Genomic DNA, 17,512 nt, shown 5'->3' with positions numbered 1-17,512 from the left:
TTCAAGCTTTAAGTCTATCACCTACAAGCTGTGAGACTTTGGGCAAGTTTCTTTCTTTATAAAATGGGGATAACAGGACCCACCTAGAAGTCTTAGGAGAAGGATTAGCCTGGAACATAGTAAGCACTACGCTAGCTATCCTTAGCATCACTTCATGATGTTTTTAGTCAGAAGTCTCAAAAATCTGCTGAATTCTACAGCTCTTCTAAATAAAAAAGCAGAGTTTTCTCTGACCTAATACTTTGATTATTTGGTAATTTTGTAATTAGAAGCTAAAAAGGCTTCTAATTTTTCTAAGCATCTGCAATGCTTAGAAAAACCTGGACTGAACATTTGATTATCTAATTTGGACATTCCACATATTAAAGTAATTCTATGAAAGATAGTGGGATAAGATTTAAAGTCTGATTGCAATACAAGCAATAGTGATGTACAATCTCCCTGGGGTTTTCCAAGTGCTAGAATATGTTTAATTATGCAAATTTGAAATACTGTATTAAAATTCATCATTACAAGGCATAAAAATATAATATCCTGTTTCTTAAAAAGGCAGTATTTTACATGAGTATTTTGAATATCTAGAAATAAACTTTTTTCTTTGGGGATCTCTTTCAAATTCGCACTTTCCTTGGTCATGCTAAGAAGGACAGAAGGCTCACATCCTAGGCTCAGCTCTGTCACTAATCAACTCCATAACCCTGGAAATGCTGCCTCATCTCTCTGAGGGCAGCCTAGAGTTTCCTCATTTTTAAAAATTAATAGATTAAACAAAATGATCTTTAGAGCATATTCTACTTCTCACATGAGGTAATTTGAATAAGTCATTTTCATCACCTAATTTTCAAGTATCAGCATACATTTCAGGAATTTGCCATCTTATCTCTCTCAATATATCTAAGATTTTAAGGAACACATTTGCCATGATTTCAACAAAGTACAATTATTTAAAAATGTATGCATATTTTTAAGATTGTTACTTTGTAAAAAATAGAAACGTAAGCAAGAAATTATTTAAGTGACCCCGTTCTGTTCATATTCATACTCTATATATACTTACCGGAACAGCGGCCATAAGAGTGGGCTTCAGTACGGTACAGTCACCTTTGCTTCCCTTCTTAATTTTGCTTGACTACATTAAAGAAAAAGTAAACATGATCAGGGAAATCAACCTTAGCAAAAAAATGGAGTAATTAAAGTATTAATAACTAAAACAGATGTACACATGGAATTTGATCTATTGCTCTGAGTTATCCATTACAACTACCATAGCCTAAAGTCTGAAATGTAATTGCTTTAGTGCTTTATCCTGCAGATTATGGCTTCCAGTATGTGTTGGCTTTCCTTAGAAGAGCTATTCTGATCCAGATTGACAATAGGATAGGATATTTTGGTCAATGAATGATTCTTACCAATAATGTATCATCAAATGTAGCACATACTATGGTTTTTATTAAAGGTAATTTTTTATACAGACTAAATTTTCAAAACAAAGTTCCATTAAACAATTAACACTAAAACAAAACTGAAGGTAACTTGAACTTCTTTGGTTAATCAATAGGCAAAGAAACATTTCAAAAGCACCACTATGAGCATCAATTAACATACAGAAATCCTAATTTGGTAATACTCCAAGTGGTAGCATAGGCAGGATACTGCCAGTAGCCAAGCAGAGATATGCATATATATACATAAACACAAAATATGTCTTCCTTCCCTCCCTCTTTCCCTTCCTCCCTCCCTCCCTTCCTTCCTGCCTTCCCTCCTTTCTTTTATACATACATAATATTTGGGATTTTAAGCATCAGATCAGTCAGTAGACAAACTGATAAAGTCATCCACCGAAAAAGGTAGATAAAATAATCTGAAATGCAATTTATTAGTCTGTAAGTTTAGATGTAGCATGTGTTAGTCAGGGGCTAATACAGGGAAGAAGAAAACTAGCCCTAAAATAGTAGTGTGATCCACAAGAACTACCAACTTGGCCATATAGAAGGTTCTGCTGGTAGAACTAAATTGTTTTTCTCCTACTTTTCTTTAATATGGATAAAGGAGACAAAATAACTCCTTGTGGTTTATACATGGGCAAGTATGTGTACATTTGTGATTGGAAACCTTCTATAGGCATGCACACCAGGCACAAGAGGGCTGCTCTGCAAAGAGAAAATGAGCTTTCAAGTTCTTCAAGTAGGGAGTTGACCTTTATGTGTTACTGACCAATTTTTACTATATAGAGCAGTTCTAGGGTAGCAGGAATCACAAAGAGCCCTTCCTATTTTCTTTAGTATTCTTAGTAATAAAGGTTGAGTAGCCTTTATTCAAAATGCTTGGGACCAAAAGTGTTTCAAATTTTGGATTATTTTTCAGTTTTTGGAATATTTGCAATATGCATGATGAAGTATCTTGGAATGAGACACAAGTCTAAACATCAAATTCATTTATGCCTCATATTCACTTTATACACATAGCCTGAAATAATTTTATATATTTTCAGTGCTCTTGTATTTTGACTGTGACCTGTCACATGAGGTCAGGGGTGGAGTTTTCCACTTGTGGCTCAAAAAGTTTCGGATTTTGGAGTCCATATTTTCAGGTTAGGGATGCTCACCCTGCATTTATAAGTTATTTTATCTTATTAAGATCACAGCTACTACAATAATAACAATATCACTATCATCTGCTAGCTTCAAATGTGGTGCCTCTGGTTTCGTATGTTTTTCTGCTTTTCTATGTGAGGATGACTCTTGAGTTTTAGATTCCTAGTAAAATTCAGAATCTTTATAGCAAAATTCATTTAAAAACTAGGTAGGTGTGAATTTTTATTTAACAGGCTCCCAATGTACTAAAGCATGGTCTAAAAGACAACAAGAATTAAGTCGGACCAGCAATACACTCCAACTGCTCCTCCTTACCCAGACTGAGGCTATTGTTCTCAGAAAGGCAGTGAAAAAGGGGGGAAGGGATTGCTAGTCTCTGGCTTCGAACTTCCCCAAAGGGGGAAAAACATACTCAAAGCTTATGGAAATGTTTTTACATTTTGATGATGTCACTGAACATATGAAAAACCCATTTAATGCCTCAATACATAATCCTCACAGATTTTTTAAACTTTTTACAATAAAGTCTCAGTCTTAACCATAGATCTACCTTGAATTTTATAGATCAAGTTCAGTTTATTAGTTTATTTGACAGCTTACTTATCCTATTACTATCATATCAGAGTTTAAATGTGAAATTTGGGTTGAGTTAGGTATGGTTATATTAAATACATAACACTCCATTTTACAAGCTGGTTGTGTCCTCCAAAATACAAAGGTGACAGATGTTTGGAACAGAACACTTTTTCATAGAAAAATCCACTTTAAAAGGAGAATGGCTGGCCAGACATGGAGGCGCAAGTCTTGTAATCTCAGCACTTAGGAGATGGAGGTAGGAGGATCCCAAGTGTGAGGTCAGCCTGGGCTGTATAGTGAGACACAAGTCTGCCTGATCTATACAGAGAGATTCTGTCTCAAAAAACTACACAAAAAAGAAGAATGGATTATCTCTGTGGGGTGGTAATGTGGTAATGAGTAGGAGGGGGCACAGAGACATTCTGGGATGCTGAAAGCATCCTTTTTGATCTACATGGTGAACAACAGAGGTCTACATGTGTATATTAAATCTAATTAAGTAGTGCACATAACATACATGAACTTTAAACTAAACATCAAAAGCAAAAATTGAAACACAAAAAGGTGACTGAATTCTCAAATCTAAAAAACTGATTTAACTTTTTTTTGTCTTACTACTGTACAATCTACCTAACCCCTGCCTAAACTGGTATTTCTACAAAAACAACAAAAGTACTACAATTTCCAAGTCTGAGCACCAAGGATACATTTCCTTATGAACTGCATACTCTATCAGACTCCCAAACAAAAGGCACTGCTGCCTGGGGGGGTCTGAAAAATAGCTGCTGGGCCTGCAAGGATGGTAGCAGCAGAGTCGTACAGAGTCAAGTCATTCCTAACTATACTCACTTTAACTTTCAGACTCCAAACCCCGCAGCAACTGCAGTAGCTCTTTCAACCCCCTATGCCTGTTTAAGGTTTTTTTCATAGCAACCATTCCAAAGAAGAAATGTACCAGAACTATGGACAATAAATATTCAATGTATAATTTCAAGCATGCTTAAACTACATGAGTTCGCCCCGGCTGCTGGGACCTTCTGCTGTGAACAAGGAGAAGGGAGAACCCTGTTTCAGTTTTCAGTATAGCAAGCTGAGGGCTGCCCTTGGAGATACTGCAGTACTGTCCAATAGTGCTTTCTGCACAGATGGAAATACTCCTTATCCGTGCTGTGACGTAATCACATATACTTAATGAGAACATCAAATGTGGCTAGAGATGAGAACCAAAATTACTAAAATCTCATTTTAGTTATTTCTTTTTAAAATGTGCTGAGTAACTACTGTATTAAACAACACAGGTCTAGAGAAAATTAGGCTAAATCCCTTATCTCCTCCAAAAGAATCTGTCAATGTTCCCAATTAATATGTCAAAAAGACTCAGTGTATTTATGCACTGCATCTTAATTCTCCAGAATAAAAATCTAACACAAAAAGACAAGATGAAAGTAATTATTCATTTCAAAATTTTAACATATGCAGCTAAAGCAGTGCTAACAGATCCATAGGGTCATTTATCACAGACACACTAATCACAAAAGCTATTTTTGAAGTCACAGAAAAAGTTTTAAGTGAATTAAAATATCTCATTTTAGTAACAACCCAAACATGGTAACTTAATATGATCATGAACACTGAAAAGTTTGTCACCTGGTCAGACAGCGTAAGCGGTGAAGAATATCCAATCCTACAGCCATAGGTAAAGCAAGAAATTTCTGCTGTCAATTCTAGCACATGAGCCAAAGGCAAATACCCAATATATGTATCCTTTGGTCTAAAACAAAATAAGAGAAACATTTTAGCTAATCTTGAAAGGGTATTTTTATTAAAGTGAGGAATAGCAGTGAACACCTGTAATCCCAGCACTCAGGAGGATGAGGCAGGTAGATCAGAGTTCGACAGCAACCTGGGAAAGATAGTGAGATCCTGTCTTAAAAAGAAAAGGCATTTTAAGTTAAAAAAAATCAAAAAGTTATCATTTCAATATAGACTGAGTTTAGAGAATGCCGAACATGAACTCTGTATTTCTAAGAATAAGGTTGAATAATTCTCTCTTACCCTAGTCCAGGTATTCTTTCACATTGGCCTGTCATTCCAGCTATCAAATTGCTATGATGCATCATCACTCCCTTAGGTCGACCAGTAGAACCACTGGTATACATGACAATGGCCATGTCTGAAGGAGACGGTCTATTTGGAGGAATGCTTGCTAAATGAATGAAACAACACCACATTTTCTTCAGTTCAACAGTTAAATTACTTGGCAATAAGACATTTTGATTTTGCATGATGAGAAACAATTTAAAGAAAATAATCTGTATTGACAATCAAAACAAAAATTGTTACCAAATTTTGATTGGCTGCAATGAGAATTTCAAATTGAATTTGGCTCATTTTCTGTATGGTTAGCCTAAACCCTGTCTGCTCATGCCTCTTCACAGTGTTGTGCAGTCATTTTGTGGAAATTTTTCTGGGGCTTTAGACAATCAGGAGTACAGTGTATTGTGTGTAAGCTCCTCAAGTCAGTTTTCTCATCTCTAAACTGAGTAGAATGAACTGGATTATGGTTCTTAACCACTGGTGGGCATCAGAATCACCTGCAGAGCATAAACAAAATACTAGTTCTGAAAATTCAGATTCTGTATGTCTGAGATGGAACAAAAGGTCTCATACAAATCCAATTGAAAACTACTGATTTGATCTTTAAGGTGACTTCAATTCTAAAATTCTAAGGTACTAACTTTAAAATGGCACACTGGACACAGCTAACACAGTAACCTCCTTTCCTTCCCAGAATACACCAAGGCAGCCAAGAATGCACAGATGTATCATCAAAATTAAAAAGCAATTAAAGATTAGTAGAATAAAAATTTGTTTAAAAATTATTTACATTTTATATAGCAGTTAAAATTAAAAATTTTAAAAGCAAGATATACCACAGAAACATCTAAACACCAAGTTAGATACTTAAACTGGCCAAATTGAGTGCTTTTTAAAAACACCATCAGTATTCTAAACCAAGCAAATAGAGACTGCATATCTCCTTTGATAATTAACTGAAGCAGCAACAATAGATAGATCAGATTCTTTCCAGTCTAAGCACACAATGTGACTCTTCTCATCTAGCCGGTTTTTAATAAATGGGCAAAAAGTGTCATCACACTCATAATGGTCTACTCAGGTAAAGTACCACAAAAATGTATGGATCCCAGAGAGGAATGGAAGTAAGACTGTGGCCTGTCATGTTTATTGCTCAAACAAAATTATGAGGACTGACAGACAGCCTCTTAAATTTTGTGCCAACATGCCCTGGTGAATCAGATGAATGGCAATGGAGCCCTTATCAATCAGAACTTTCCAGCCAAGTATACCTCAATCTTGCAGGGTCAACCTAGTGTTGAGAGACAATTCTCCACAGATCTCTTGCATTTCTGAATATCTTAAATGCAGAGGCACTGATTTGCTCCAGACTTTCTTTTCAAGGATATGTATACAGAGATAGTCTCTCTCCCCAGAGTAAACAGCAGGTCTGCTTAACTATCCAGAACAATGATGATAATGAAATATTTGGGTTCTCAAAGCTCAGAATTATTTTCCTATTATATAAATGTTAATATGATACTCTGACTACTGTTTTAAGTTAAAACAAGACAAAACAAAACAAAAACTGTCTCCAAATTTGGCAGGCTCACTTGTTCACTTTCAAGTAGGGTAAAATCTCACACAGATTCTTTGCTATTTTTAAGACATGGTTGAAAGCTATAATCTATCCCTGTTATTGTAAACATATTCCATTCTCTAATGGTAAAATACTCAGAGGCTAAGTAGAGGACCAACCAACATTTTCTCTGGCTCAAATGAATCCTTTCCTCACCTGTACAGTACTGTGGCCTTCATGTTTAACACAAGAAGAAAACTTTTTACATGAGTATTAATTTCCTCTACTCTCTTAGTGACCATCTGAACTGACATTTTGCTACAAAGTACATTTACTTGTTTTCAATGAAATACCAACTACTACTTCAGCGGTAGAATAAATCCAAGCATAATTTTGCTGAGATATCACTAAGATCACTAACATTAGTAACTAGTGACTCAGGCCTGTAATCCTAGCTCCCTGGGAGACTGAGATCAGGAGGATTACAGTTTGAGGCCAGCCCAGACAAAATATATGTGAGACCCCATTTCACCCAATAGCTGGACACAATGGCCCACGCCTGTCATCCCAAGCCATGACAGAGGCTAAGATTAAGAAGATCTCAGTTCAAGGTCAGCCTGGGCCAAAAAGTTTGTGAGACCCTCATCTTAAGAAAAAAAGCTGAGCATGGTGGCTCACCCTGTGAGCCTGGTTTGGCAAGAAGTGTAAAATAGGAGGATTGTAGTCCAGGACACGAGACCTTATCTCCAAAATAGCCAAAACAAAAAGGGCTAGAGGTATACAGTGCAAGTGGTAGAGAGCCTGCCTAGTAAGCATGAAGCCCTATGTTCAAAACCAAGTATTGAAAAAAAATGATCAGTAACATTTAAAAAATACACTTACTGAATAGAAGGTCTGAGATATCTTCCTTTTATGAGTCTAAATTGGAAGTTCATTGTGGGTTATTTTTTTTTTAAAGATATGTTTGGCAGTGTCATAAAGTCTAAACCATTTATTACAAGTCAACTATTAAGCAAATTTTAAGCAATGGTTACCTTTTTGAAGAGAAAGGGGAAAAATCTTAATCACCTGTAGTCTTGGCATCTTTTAAACATTTCAAAACTTTACTTTTATATCGTTTTTACATGTACTTACAAAACTTTATTTTAATCAAAGAACTTTAGTGTTTTCACTCATGTCACTTCTTTTCCTACCCTACTGAAATAACAAACCTTAAATTGATGAATAAATTCATTATAACTGCTCTACTTACAGTTTTCTGGCTTGGATCCCAACTCTTCTACTGATTGCATGCTGTGAATCTCAAATCCTTCAGGGTACTCTGCTTTATTGATAGTCTTATTATCCACATAAATGATGTGTTTAACACAACTGATATCTAACAATGCAGTCTGTTGAATAGAAAGAAAACTCATCTATTAAATTTGGGCCTGCCACAAAAACTTTCTCATTGAACATTTTCCAGTCTACCAGTTAACACTACTGTTAAAGAAAATCCTAGTATTAAGAAAAACTAACTGTACAGACAAATTCAGAGTGCTCTAATACTATACATGACGTATAAATCATCCATCTCTTTAGGATAAAGACTAAAAAACAAAGCAATTTAAAATAACAATAATCACATTAACGTATTAAGAGACAGGTGATACAGAAACATGTAAAATGAGTTATCAAAAATTCAAAATGTGGCTGGCTATGGTAGTACACTCCTATAATCCTTGTACTTGAAAAGCTGAGGCAGGAAGATCATAAGTTTGAGACCAGTCTGGGCCACATAGTGAGTTCCAGGCCATTATGGGCTACACAGCAAGTCCCTGTCTCAAAAAGCTCAAAATGTTGGAGGGAATGAGTACAAATATAGTTTTCTTATTAGTGTATTTTCTCTTTTTTATTTCTAATATTTATGATCATGTTAAGTTGCTATCATTTCAAAATAGCTTGTTATAATCAAAATATTTTTGTAAGCTTTATGGTAACCACAAATAGACAAACCAAAACTAATATGGAATCAAAACACACCACTAGAATGTAAATGGAATAAATTATCCAGTTAAAAGATACAGAGTGACTGAACAAATTTTTGAAAAAATACCTAACTATATGTTGCTTATAAGAAACTCACTTCATCACTAAGGACATCCATACTTTGAAAGTGAAGGGATAGAATGAGATACACCATGCAGATGGAATCCAAAAGAAAGCATAAGTAGCCATACTAATCTCAGATAAAATAGACTCTAAACCAAAAGCAATAAAATGAGGCAAGGAAGGTAATTATATAATGATGCAGGGATTAATTCAGCAAGCGGAAACAACAATTCTAAATACATGCATGCAATATTGGAATGCCCAAATATATAAAGCAAGTATTAATACACTGAAAGAGACTTCAATACAATAGTTAGGACCTTAATACTCCACTTTCAGCAATGGATAGATCATCTGGACAGAAAGTCAACAAAGAAACATCAGAGTTAAGTTGCACCTTAGACCAAGTAGACCCAACAGATACCTACAGAACTTTGCATCTAATACATACAGAGTAGACATTTTTCTCATCAGCACATGGAATATTCTCCAAGACAGAATATAAGATAGGCCACAAAACAAATCTCAAAACAACTTCAAAAGCTGAAATCATATCAAGTATCTTTTCTGACCACAATACAACAAAACTAGAAATAAATAACCAGAAAAACTTTGAAAACAATACAAATATATGAAAATTGATAAAGGAAGAAATTAAGAAAGAAACCTTAAGAGTTCTTGAAACAAATGAAAAAATACCAAAACCTATAAGATACAAACAAGCAGTACTAAGCAGGGCATTTATAGCAATCAATGCCTACACTGAAAAAGTAGAAAAGAAGAGCTAGGGCATAGCTCAAATTTACTGCAAAAAATATTTTAAAAACTAGAACTATCATAGTCAACCACTGCATGTCAAGGAACTAGAGTAACAAGAATAAGTGAAACCCAAAATTACAAGAAGGAAAGAAATAATAAAGACCAGAGCAGAAGTAGACAAAATAGAGACAAAAAAGATCAACAAAACACACAGCTAATTCTTCAAAAACATAAACAAAATACAAACCCTTATCTAGACTAAGAAAAAGACATGGAATAAGTAAAAATCAGAGGTGAAAACAGGTATTATAACTGACCCCACAGAAATATGAAAGATCATTAGAAGTTATTATGAATAACTATATGCAAAAATGATTATCTAGAATAGACAGATTCTCAAACACCTACATCTTACCAAGAGTAAATTATTAGGAAACAGAAAACCTGAACAAGTAATGAGATTGAATCAGTCGCCCTTAAAAAAGAGCCAAGGCTGGGTGCCAGTGCCTCACACCTGTAATCCTAGCTACTCAGGAGGGAGAGATCAGGAGGATCGTGGTTCAAAGCCAGCCCAGGCAAACAGTTCGCAAGACCCTCTCTTGAAAAATCCCACCACAAAAAAGGGCTGGTGGAGGGGCTGAAGGTGTAGTCTGAGTTCAACCCCAGAATTTATCTACCCAAAAGAACATAAGACAGGAAACAGTAGAGACACCTGTACACCAATGTTCATCTCAGCACTATTCACAATAGCCAAGCTCTGGAAACAGCCCAGATGCCCTACAACTGAAGAATGGATCATGAAATTGTGGTACATATACACAATGGAGTATTACTCAGCCATAAGGAATAACGATATAGGGTTTGAAGGTAAATGGATGCAATTGGAGAATACCATGCTAAGTGAAGTTAGCCAGGATCAGAAACACAAAAGGCACATGTTTTCTCAAAGTGGAAGATAGGTCCAAAGACAAAAATTTACACAACCCAGATGTAGAACATGTTTGTAACAGTGGAGCTACTCTATGGAACTTGGGGAAGGAGGGAAAGGAAAGAGAATGATAGAGCTTCAGTAATATTTCATAACATAAGATGTGAAGGTAGAGGATAAAAGGATGTGTATTGAAAGCTGTTGAAAAACGGGGGGTGGTAGGTAAAGGGGTAAGGGAGAGTATTCAAAGGGATTGAACAGACCAAAGTAGGCATACATTGAGACACCCCTCTGAACGTCAATTTAAACATTAATAACAAAAATCAGAACTGTAAAACAGGCACAGTGTGTGTGGGGGGGTACTAGTAGGAGAGAGAAGGGTGAATGAAGGAGATTAAAGTGATGGTATATGGTTGATGGACTTCATATACCTATATGAAATAGAACTAAAAAGCCTCTTGTAATTGCTTTAAGTGGGGTGGGAGCAATGTAAATAATGTATAATACAATTTGAATCAGAATTGTCACTATGAATCCCCCCTGTTTAATGAATAAATCCTAATAAAAATTTATAATAAAAAATGAAGAGCCCAGGACCAGATATCTTCATTGCTGAGTTCTACCTAACATTTTGAAGAAATAATACCAATTCTCTTTAGTTGTTCCAAAAAAATTGACGAGGAAGGGCTCTTTTTCTAAACACATTTTGAGGCCAGCATTACCAGATAGGACATACACAAAAAAGAAAGAAAACCACAGGTCAATCTCCTCAATGACTATAGATGCAAAGACATGATCATGCTTTTATGAAACACGAAAAAACATGTATGAAAAACATGCATGAAAGTGTCATAATGAAACCCACTATTTTCTATAATTAATATATGCTAATAAAAATATTTTTTAAAAATAAACTAAATCCAACAGCACATTAAAAAGATTATTCATCCCAATGATGCAAGGATTGTTCAACATATGCAAATCAATAAATATGATACACCATGTCAACAGAATGAAGGGAAAAATCCTTATGATCACCTCAATACATGCAGAATACAAAACTGAACACCCATTCATGATAAAACACTGAACAAATTATGTACAGAAGAAAAATTGAACAAATTTTAGGCATAGAAGGAATGTACCACAGCATAATAAAGGACATTTATAATAAGCCAATAGCTAAAATGTCTGTACTTCCTAAAGCGATCTACAGATTCAATGCAATTCCTACCAAAATGTTATATTAAACAATAAAAACCCTGAAGGGCCAAAGCAATCTTGATCAAAAAACAAAAAAAAGCAGGACAGAGTACACAATATGACTTTAAAATAGTCTACAAAGATATAGTAATCAAAACAGTATGGCACTGTCATAAAAACAGACACAGAGACCAGTGAAAAAGAACATAGAACCTAGAAATAACCCACTTATGTACAGCCAACTGATTTTCAACAAAAGTGTTAAGAATGCACCTGGGAGAAAGAACAGTCTTTTCAATAAATGGTGTTGTAAAAATTGGATATTCAGATGAAGAGTGAAACTAGATCCCTATCTCTCACCAGTTATAAAAATCAACTCAAAATGGATTAAAAACTTAAAAGAAAGGCAAAAAACTATGAGACTACTAGATAAAAACATAGGGGAAACAGTTCAGGACATTGGAATGGGTAATGATTTTTTTGGACAAAACCCCAAATGCACAGGAAACAGAAGCAAAAATAAATCAATTTACATCAAACTAAAAATCTTCTGCACAACAAAGGAAGCAATCACCAAACTGAAAGGACAACCTATAGAATGGGAGAAAATATCTGCAAACTATGTACATCTGACAAGGGGTCGACATCTAGAATATATAGGAAACTCATAAGCAGCCTAGGCATAGTGGTACATGCCTGTAATTCCAGCTATTAGAGAGGCAGAGATTGGGAGGATCGTGGATTGAGACCAGCCCAGGCAAAAAAAAAAAAAGTTAGCAATACCCCCATCTCAACCAATAAGCTGGGTGTGTTGGCATACATATGTGACCCTAGCTTTTCAGGAGGCACAGGCAGGAAGATCACAGTCTAAGGCTGGCCTCAGGCAAAAATGTGAGATACTATCTAAAAAATAACTAAAGCAAAAAAAGGGCTGGAAGCATGGCCCAAGTGTTAGAGAATCTGCCTAGCAAGAGCAATGGCAAAGAAACCAACTCGATTAAAAATGGGCAATAGATCTAAATAGACATTTTTCAAAAGAAGACATATACACGACTAACAGGTACATGAAAAAATGTTCAAAATCACTGATCAATGCAAATCAAAACCATAATGTAGATATCATTTCATCCCATGTTGATATCAAAAAATGTTAGCAAGTTTGTGGAGAAAAGGGAACCCTCGCACAGTGATGGTGGGACTGTAAGTCAGCACAGCTCTTAAGGAAAACAGTACACAGGCTCCTCAAATATGACGAATAGAACTACCAGAAGATGCAACAATCCCACCTCTGAGCACACATCTAAAGGAAATGAAATCTGTACGTAGAAAAGATAATCTGCACTCCTGTGTTTATTGTGGCACTATTCACAATAGTCAAGAAATGGAGATGACATAAGTATTCATCAACTGATGCCTAGATAAAGAAAATGTGGTACATGTAAGCAGTGGAATTCTGTTCAGCCATCAGAAAGAATGAAATCCTGTCATTTGTAACAACATATGTAGAACTAGAGATTATTAAGCAAAATAAGCCAGGCACTGAAAGACAAGTAACACATGACCTCATTCATGTGTGGACTCTAAAATAGTTGATTTAACAGAAGTAGAGAGTAGACTGGGGAAAGTAGAAGGAGGGATGTGGAGAGGTCAATCAATGGGTACTAAGTCATAGTGTGATAGGAGTGAGAAGTTCTGGAGTGCTGCTGCACAGTATGTGACTATAGACAATAATAATGCATTGTACACTTCAAAAGGGTAAAAGAAAGGATTTTGAAAGTTTTTAACATAAATGATAAATATTTGAGGACACAGATATGTTTATTAAACATTACACCATGTAAGCATTTTATGTATATTGAAGCTAACTAACTACAGATAACAATAATGTACTGTATATTTAAAAAAAAGAACTAGAAGAAGGCATATTGAACATTTTTACCATAAAGAACTGATTAAATGTTTGAGGAGACAGATGTGTTTAACATTATGCAATGTATACATGCAGTGAAACATTACATGATACCCCATTAATATTTATAATTTTATGTTCTATGTATTAGTTTAAAAGAAATTTAAGTTTTAAAATTAAAATATCTTATTTACCTTAAGTTTGCTTTCCAGGAGTTCAACACTAGTAATCAGATAGGAAGCCTCAGATTCATTTAGTCCATGAACTACTGCTTCTTTCCCAAGTGTGGCATATAAAGTCACAACTACATAATAAACAAACACAAATATTAAATGATTAACATTTATTAGAAAGTTACATTATTAAGCCAGTCCTTCATGACAGGTACACCAATAGACACAAAAACATCTTATAAATTAATTTCATGGTCCTCTCTTATACCCCAAAGTTAGTCTTGCAAATTCCCAGGAGTCTAACCTTTTAAACCTGAAGATACTCAGAAATACTGGCAGTGCCACAACTGGCCAAAAATTAGTCACCTGAGATGCCTAAAGCCAATGGTTCCTGGCTGAACTCTTAATTCAGGTCAGAGCTATTGGTGATAACCCCAGAGGAAGAATAAACTTTTGAAAATTTTGAGGATCTCAGGTTGGAAGACCAGTCACAAATTATACCCTTTCTCCCTCTTATAAGAAGCTTTTGCAGTGACATCAATTTCCAATCTGATTGGTGACTTCCATACCTTACCTGGAGGGGCCAAGTAGATCTATTTCTTAAGAGCCACCAAGCAAAGATAACATAAACTGAAGCCAAGATTGAAGGCCACTTTTCACAGTTGATTGTTGAAGCTGGGTGACAGGTTATGTAAGGGATCATTTTCATATTATCTGTTTTTGTTTGTTTGAAATGGAAACTGATTCCTACACTAGATCTATGGTGCCCTAATTCATTTAACATATAACCAAGTGCTGGGATATGACAATGGAGCGAGCTTTTTTTCCCGCTCCCTTGTTGGATCCTGGTTAAGCTCACTCCTGGTTATTACTGAACCTAACTGGGGCTAATTGGGGGTGACTGGAGATGTAGAAAAACAGGATATGCAGACAGACAGAAAGTTGGGGCTAGGTGTATGGGGTGCTCAGGTGGAGACGCACAACCCTCATTGCTTTTTTTCTCTATTATTCTCTTCATTATTTTCCTTCTTTTCTCTATCTTTATTCTTTAAGGACTTACTCCTTAACAGTTCTTTAAAACCTTGCTTCTAAAGTGTTTCCCTAAAACCTTGCTTTTAAAGTCTTCTTTTCTGTTCTTTAAAGTCTCTTTCCTTAGACTTGCACTGTCCCATGTTTTCTCTTAGCTATTCTTTAGCATAATCTCTCTTAAAGTCTTTATCCCCAGACTTGTACAGTCCCATGCTCTCTCTTTAGCTTTCTTAAAGCCTTGGTGCTCAGACTTGCACTGTCCCATGTTCTCTTTAGCTTTTCTTTAGCTTAGCTTTTCTAAAGCCTATGTATAAAGTTCCCAGTGCAGACTTTCTATCAACCCCTCTTTAACAATTCCCCTTTAGCAATTCTTTTTCAGCAATTATTTTCCCTTCCAAAGCCTCCCACATCAAAAAGCCAAAAGCCAACAAGCAAAAGCCCCTAAAGCAAAAGCCTTGCATCCTCCTTCAGTGAGTCTTTTATACCCAGTGGTAAACAGGGTGGAGCAGCAGTTCTCGGGGAGGGGCATGACACTGTAACAGGAGAAACCTGCATTCCTGCTTCTCTGAACATAAACAACCTAGGAGAAGCAGCTGTTCCGCAATTTCCTCTATTGTGGCTGGGGCTGTGCCAATCTTGGCCTACAGATAAACATCTTAGGAAAAACAGTTGAGATGCATCTCAACTTGCTTATGCCCAGTTCTCATAGGCTTCTTATAATCCACTCTCCACATGACGAGACATTGTTCTGAACTCAATTTTTAAAAATTATTTCTCGTATAATGTTAAAACAAATGCTTACAAATCAGAAATATATCCCACTTACTCTCTAACAACTATAATGCCAGTCCAAGCTGTCACATGCTTATTTCATGTACAAAATGGAATAAGTCAAATAAAGAGACTTCAAAGTAAAGCAATCACTAAAACTGTCCAAAGTAATAATGTTTTTATTGTTTTGGTCATTTGGTGTATCACTTCCAAAACCTTACCCTTCAATCCCCAAATATTTTGGGTACAATTTATTTCCAATTGAAAAGTAAAATTCTAAATTACAGTCACCAAATTGCCAATTCCCATACTAGCTCTTAGAAATTGCCATCTTTAACAGGAGTTATTGGATATTGTTTAGCCCCAACATTATGTAGTGTTTTATGGACATAAATGAAGCAGAAAAATGGCTAAAGAACACCTACTTTATTTCAAAGATTTTTTTGCTTATTTTTACTTATTCATGGTTTTGTGGTACATGGGATCAAACCCACAGCCTCTTGTATTCTAGGCAACACTTTTATCTCACCCCCAAGTCCAGAACATCTACTATGAAAACAGTAGCATCTCAGAACAAGTGCCATATGTAAGCAAAGCCAAAAAACATGAAGCACTTACGAGGAAAGTTGTACTTGAAGCAGGTCTGTGCTGCAATCATCCACTCAGCCCTGGTTTCACAGAAAATGGCAATGGTATTCTTTGGTTTCAGTCCCAATGCAGTGAGTCCACTACCAAAGTTACTTACTCTGCGATTCACTTCAAGATAATTCATCCATTTATAATTCCCAAGAATTAACTGTTAAAAGAAGACATTCTGCAATATTAGGATATTTATTTAAATAAGCAATTATAATAGTCAAAGTATAAAACCCTAAAAATGCCCTTATGTGAGTATACAGAAACTGAGCACCTTCTGAGAATTTGTTACACAGCATTGTAATAGAATGCCAGCATTCTTAAAATGCACTTTATTTATTTATTTAATTAATTTTTTTGTGGTGCTGGGGAGCAAACCCAGGGCCTTGTGCATGCTATCACTGAGCTACATCCTCAACCTCAAAATGCCATTGATTTATGACAAAGTAAAATGTACCTTCCTCTTTAAAAATAAAATTTAAAAAGTACAAAAATTCATTACCTTCTTAAAAACCTTTCCATTTGGCTGCATTTCATTTTCTTCACTTAGGAGTTCCCTGGTCCCAAGGCTGTCCTTCTTCCCAAATTTGGATACAGCATGGTCAAATAATTTATCCAGGGTGTCTGCTCCAGGGATGTCTATGACAGCTAGTGAGTCGAAGTGTGTGACAGAACGATATGGACTTCCAGGTTTGTCTGAAGTGGGCTTAGCTTTTATTCTCTTTGCCATAGCGTTTTTCTTCTTGGCATTGGTAAGAAAATACCATGGAATAAATATAAGGGCACTGTATATTGTTATTAACAAGTGGACAGGCAGCAAAATAATGGTGAGCACATTTAGTTTAAGTTTCATAGTGGAAAGGCTTCTAAAATGGTGCTTATTTCGTGTTATTCTTTGGCTTCTGAAAGCCTTATTTTGCTGAGGAAGGCAATAACGGAAGCAGCAATAAGAGTAGCAATATAGCCAAGGCAGTTTGATTTTAGTGATACAGATAAAAGTTAGTAATCTTTGGAAGCCGACAATAAAGTACACCTGTAGATGAAGACAATGAACCAGGCAGAGATCAGGAGAAAAAAATAAAACAAGAGTATTAACAAGTTGATAGCATAATTTATTTAAATATTCAGATCTTTATTAGTTCATATAATTGATTTGATACAGAAAGCTGAAATAACTGGCATGAAAGA

The 17,512-nt window shown here is 35.6% G+C and overlaps 1 protein-coding gene across 5 annotated transcripts in view; it reads right to left on the bottom strand.

Annotated features, from left to right (window-relative positions):
• The window catches only part of Acsl4 (acyl-CoA synthetase long chain family member 4), a 93,488-nt gene that overhangs the window by 26,274 nt on the left and 49,702 nt on the right, over positions 1-17,512 (bottom strand). For 2 of the 5 annotated variants that reach the window (XM_074063338.1, XM_074063339.1), the window contains exons 3-9: positions 16,827-17,066; positions 16,307-16,484; positions 13,910-14,019; positions 8,078-8,216; positions 5,226-5,376; positions 4,818-4,941; positions 1,058-1,129 (exon numbers count right to left, since the gene is read on the bottom strand). In XM_074063338.1, the coding sequence (XP_073919439.1) occupies positions 1,058-1,129; positions 4,818-4,941; positions 5,226-5,376; positions 8,078-8,216; positions 13,910-14,019; positions 16,307-16,484; positions 16,827-17,054 (1,002 nt within the window). In that variant the 5' untranslated portion in view covers positions 17,055-17,066. Of the gene's footprint in view, positions 1-1,057; positions 1,130-4,817; positions 4,942-5,225; positions 5,377-8,077; positions 8,217-13,909; positions 14,020-16,306; positions 16,485-16,826; positions 17,325-17,512 lie in introns of those variants that run through there. The other 3 variants (XM_074063340.1, XM_074063341.1, XM_074063337.1) reach the window with 2 other exon arrangements.

This window comes from Castor canadensis, chromosome X, assembly GCF_047511655.1.
Source record: "Castor canadensis chromosome X, mCasCan1.hap1v2, whole genome shotgun sequence".
Taxonomy (NCBI): domain Eukaryota; kingdom Metazoa; phylum Chordata; class Mammalia; order Rodentia; family Castoridae; genus Castor; species Castor canadensis.
Note: the sequence above shows the minus strand (reverse complement) of the source record. Positions and strands in the feature narration are given on the sequence as shown.